Genomic DNA, 5,259 nt, shown 5'->3' with positions numbered 1-5,259 from the left:
GAGAATTCATACTGGAGAGAAAGCCTACAAATATGAAGAATGTGGCAAATCCTTTAACAAGTTATCAACTTTTACAGCACACAAGAGAATTCATAATGGAGAGAAACCTTACAAATGTGAGGTATGTGGCAATGTCTTTAACCATTATTCAAGCCTTACAGTACATAAGGGAATGCATACTGGAAAGAAACTCTACAAATGTGAAGAATGTGGTAAATCCTTTCACTGGTGCTCACATCTTACAGCACATAAGAGAACTCATAGTGGAGTGAAACCTTACAAGTGTGAGGTATGTGCCAAGGCGTTTAACCATTATTCAAGCCTTAGAATACATAAGAGAATCCATACTGGAGAGAGACCCTACAAATGTGAAGAATGCGGCAAATCCTTTTACCAGCGCTCACATCTTACAGCACATAAGAGAATACATAGTGGAGTGAAACCTTACAAATGTGGGGAATGTGGCAAAGCCTTTAACGGGTTCTCAAATCTTGCAGTACATAACAGAATTCATACTGGAGAGAAACCCTACAAATGTGAAGATTGTGGCAAATCCTTTCAGCGGCGCTCACATCTTACAGCACATAAGAGAATACATAGTGGAGAGAAACCTTACATATGTGAGGAATGTGGCAAAGCCTTTAGCAGGTTCTCAAATCTTACAGCACATAAAAGAATGCATACTGGAGAGAAACCCTACAAATGTGATGAATGTGGCAAATCCTTTTACAATTTATCAACTTTTTCAACACACAAGAAAAATCATAGTGGAGAGAAACCTTACAAATGTGAGGTATGTGGCAAGGCCTTTATCCATTATTCAAGCCTTACAATACATAAGAGGATGCATACTGGAGAGAAACCCTACAAATGTGAAGAATGTGACAAATCCTTTTACCGGTGCTCACATCTTACAGCACATAAGAGAACACATGGTGAAGTGAAACCTTATAAATGTGAGGAATGTGGCAAAGCCTATAACTGGTGCTCAGATCTTACATCACATAAGAGAATTCATACTGGAGAGAAACCCTACAAATGTGAAGAATGTGGCAAATCCTTTCACCGGTGCTCACATCTTACAGCACATAAGAGAACTCATAGTGGAGAGAAACCTTACAAATGTGAAGAATGTGGGAAGGCCTTTAACCAGTATTCAAGTCTTACAACACATAAGAGAATTCATACTGGAGTAAAATCCTACAAATGTGAAGAATGTGGTAAAGCCTTTAAGCAGTGCTCAAAACTTAAATTACATCAGAGAATTCATTCTGGAGAAAAACCTTACTAATGTGAGGAATGTGGCAAGGCCTTTAACCACTATTCAAGCCTTATAACATGTAAGAGAATTCATACTGGAGAGAAACTTTACAAACCTAAGCAGTGTTGCAAAGCCTTTAACTGGAGTTCAGATCTTACAACCCATAAAATCATGTTGGGGAGAAACCCTACAAATGTGAAGAATGTGACAAAGCCTTTACCTAGTGCTCACAGTGTACAGCACACAAGAGAAGTCATACTGGAGAGAAATCCTACTCATATCAAGAAGGTGGCAAAGCCTTTAAGCAGTGCTCAAAACTTAAGCGACATCAGAGAATTCACACTGGACAGAAACCCTACAAATGTGAAGACTGTGTAAAGCCTTTAAACAGGCCTCAGTACTTACAACATATAAGAGAATTCATACTGGACAGAAATTCTACGAGGGTGAAGCATGAGGCAAAGCCTTTAACTGGTCCTGAAATCTTAGACAACATTAGAGAATTCACCTTGCAGAGAATCCCTGCAAATGGCATGTATGTGGGAAGGCCTTCACCTGTCACCTTACCTTTTTTTTTTTTAATAAGAGACAGAGTCTCACTTTATTGCCCTTGGTAGAGTGCAGTGGCATCACAGCTCACAGCAACCTCCAACTCCTGGGCTTAGGCGATTCTCTTGCCTTAGCCTCCCAAGTAGCTGGGACTACAGGCGCCTTCCACAATGCCTGGCTATTTTTTGTTGCAGTTTGGCTGAGGCCAGGTTTGAACCTGCCACTTTCAGTATATGGGGCCAGCGCCCTACTCACTGAGCTACAGGCACCGCCCTGTCACCTTACCTTTAATAGGCATCAGAAAATTCATACTCCAGAGAAACAATACTAATGTGAAGAATCTGGCAAAACCTTCATATATCTTACTCAGCATCAAAAAATCCCTAGTATTGGCTTGGTGCCTATGGCTCAAGTGGCTAAGGCGCCAGCCACATACACCTAAGGTGGCAGGTTCAAATCCAGCCTGGGCTCCCCAAACAACAATGCTGGCTGCAACCGAAAAATGGCCAGGCATTGTGGCAGGTGCCTGTGTTCCCAGCTACTTGGGAGGTGGAGGCAGGAAACTCACTTGAGCTCAGGAGTTGGAGGTTGCTGTGAGCTGTGCTGCTACAGTACTCTACCCAGGGGGGACAGCTTGAGGCTCTGTCTCAAAAAAAAAAAAATCCCTAATATTGAGGAGAAACTTTAAACATTTGAGGAATGTAGCAAAATGTTTAACTGTCTTTTGAGGGTTAACATCAGAAAATATATATCACAACGAAATCATAAAAATGTAACGAATTGCAGCATATTCTTTACTTAAAGTTTAGGCTTTAGACAATGGCAGGAAATTCACATGGAAGAGAAACCCTACAAATGTAAAAATATCCAAACATATAGACTTCAGGACCCTATAGATACAATACAGTACAAATTGAAAGAATTTTATCTGAAGTACGCAACTTGGACATCATGAGGGAGTTAATACAAAGACAAACATTTTACGGGTACAATAAATGTGCACAAGTATTTAATTAAAACTTAACGCTAAGTGCCTCATGGAATTTACATAAGTAAAAACTAAAGGACATTTCCAAACTTTACATTAACTTCACATATTTACTGGAGAGAAAAATGTCAAGTCCAGATAATTTCATGTTATTTTTCAAGAGCAGTAACTTTTATGTTTTGACATGTATAGTTTGTCGTGTATTCATGGACTCTTTATATTGAAAATATTTAAAATTATTCAAAAGTTGGCAGGGTGGTAGCTCACACCAATAATCTTAGGACTGTGGGAGGTGCAGTTTTTATTGTTCTCGGAGCTAACTGGTTGATGACGCAGAGGATAGCACCTCAGATGAGATGAATAATCTGAAAAGGGAGGCTGAGGCTTGCTCTGGCACTCAGCAACTACCTATCTTTATTGATTCTCTTTTATACTCTAAAACATCCCATAAAAGTTTAAAATATCAACCAGTTAAGACAGCAAAGTAAGATCACGGAAACCACCATAAAGATAACAATTCAGGACAATTACTACTGAGCACATATACAATTGATATGAATTAAGATCATTTTACTTGGGGCTGAATCACAAGGTGCCAGGTTGTCTGTTCCATGGGTCCATTTCCTTGAACTAAGACCAGTTATTTTGTTAATGAGGAGAAAGGAGCAAAGTACAAATGCCCAGTGCCTCAACAGGTTTTTAGCCACCAGCTACAACCCAGCGTGGCCCTCTGGCAGATTCCTTTTTAAGAACATTTCTGCTGCTCAGCAGGCCCAGGCATGTTCTCAGAGTAAGGAAATTCCATCTTAGGGCCATGTTCCACGGGCAGCACATGAGGCCAAACTGCCATGTCTGAGCATGGGGAGCTGTACCCCTTCATGCAGGCAGGTCAATTGCTTGACCTTATGTATTCTAGACCAGACAAATTAAGTTCATTAGTAGAGGGTGTGACTCATTAGAGAATTGTGGAAAGGTGCATGGACGTGGGTAGCAACAAGACAGGTGGGTGTCCATACTGTTATACCCCAGACACAGGGCTTATATACTATAAGAAGTGGGTATGCACGTTAATGTGTAGGAGAATTAAAGTTGACCTTCCTGGAATGGAGGAAGATGCCAATCCACTTGCATCATTATTTCTAACTTGTGTGATAACATCAAGGGCGTTTTGACCTAACAGCAGAATTTATAGTAAAATGTGCTCTTATACAAGTAACAGTTGATAAAGTAAACATCTGAGAAGTATTTCCTGAACAGGGATTAATCGGAAGTCTTTATAGCATATTAGCATCCAAGAGGGGGATACTTTAGTCTCCACAAAGCTCCCTATCCAGTACCATGGATTTAGGTAGCACTTAGGAATTCAGGGTACAGTGGAAGCTCTCAACCACAGGGTTTGGTTTCACTAGGTTCTCAAATATAGGCTATTGAATTTGTTCAAGTCTCCATTATTCCCAAATTTATTCTGTGTCTTCCCCTCTACAGAAAAAGTTCTGGGAAATTTGAATGTCACATGCCAAAAAAAACACACTAATGACATTCTTGAAAACCATTCTGCTCATCAAGTAAAAGTAGGGGACAGGAGGTGGAAACAAGTGTTGGAGGTTGGAAGAAGTACTGGGTCAGGAGTGTGTGTGTGTTTTACTCACTGGAGTTGAAGATGCACATCATGGGTCATGACTAATCTAGTCTAACAGGAAGAGAGATGTGTTTGTCCATAGGTCAGAAGAGTGAAGAGGGGTCTGCTATTAATGAGAGGGGTGATGGCAGGTGGGTTGTTCTGCAGGGATGATGACCCAGTAGAATTAACAGGTCTCTGGCTCCAATGCAGAGCCATCCTATTGGAAGGTAGCTGTCTAACCAAGCTGCTGGGTCTATGTGAGGAGCCTTACTTTCTACCCCAAATTATGCCAACAATTCCATAGGAAGCCAAATTTCTTCTGAGGCTTCTGTCTGCACTGCATGAGGACAGGCTGTGTGCCTATATTATGGAGCAGAATGGCAGAGGAATCACATGTGCTAATTGAGCAGTTATGTTGCCCAATTTGGGGTTCCAATGGGTATACCTAGGACAGACATGTTTTTCCTGTGACACTGCCAATTACCACAGGATTCTTAGCCCATTGCCCAGTTAGTGACTTGTGCTCCAGGTGGCTTATGAGAAGAATCTAGGAGAATCATAGATTCCTAGTTGATTCTCCCTGACCCGATCCAAAATATCCCCTGTAAAGAAGGTAAACGTTTTTCTATTACTTTGAGAAGACCTGTTTTATTAGTCACAGGTAGCACCTTGGGTGAGCTTTCTGAGTGGTGGAAAAGGATGGTCTTTGCAAACTGCCTTACTTGGAATTGTGAAGACTTTGGCGTGGCCTCTGTGGCCGCAATTCCAGTGTAGCTGGTATAGACAGAAAGAACTCAATCGGGCCTCCCAGTATATGTTGGCCTCCCAGCATGGATGTAC

The 5,259-nt window shown here is 41.2% G+C and overlaps 1 protein-coding gene across 1 annotated transcript in view; it reads left to right on the top strand.

Annotated features, from left to right (window-relative positions):
• Nucleotides 1–1,742, top strand: part of LOC100944177 (zinc finger protein 493-like) — a 99,986-nt gene extending 98,244 nt beyond the window's left edge. Inside the window, 3 exon segments of the mRNA XM_012813966.1 lie at nt 4–1,427; nt 1,430–1,633; nt 1,636–1,742. Of these exon segments, the coding sequence (XP_012669420.1) occupies nt 4–1,427; nt 1,430–1,633; nt 1,636–1,742 (1,735 nt within the window).
• Nucleotides 1,743–5,259: the final 3,517 nt, after the last annotated feature.

This window comes from Otolemur garnettii, unplaced genomic scaffold, assembly GCF_000181295.1.
Source record: "Otolemur garnettii isolate 467f Iridium unplaced genomic scaffold, OtoGar3 scaffold00392, whole genome shotgun sequence".
Lineage (NCBI taxonomy): Eukaryota > Metazoa > Chordata > Mammalia > Primates > Galagidae > Otolemur > Otolemur garnettii.
Note: the sequence above shows the minus strand (reverse complement) of the source record. Positions and strands in the feature narration are given on the sequence as shown.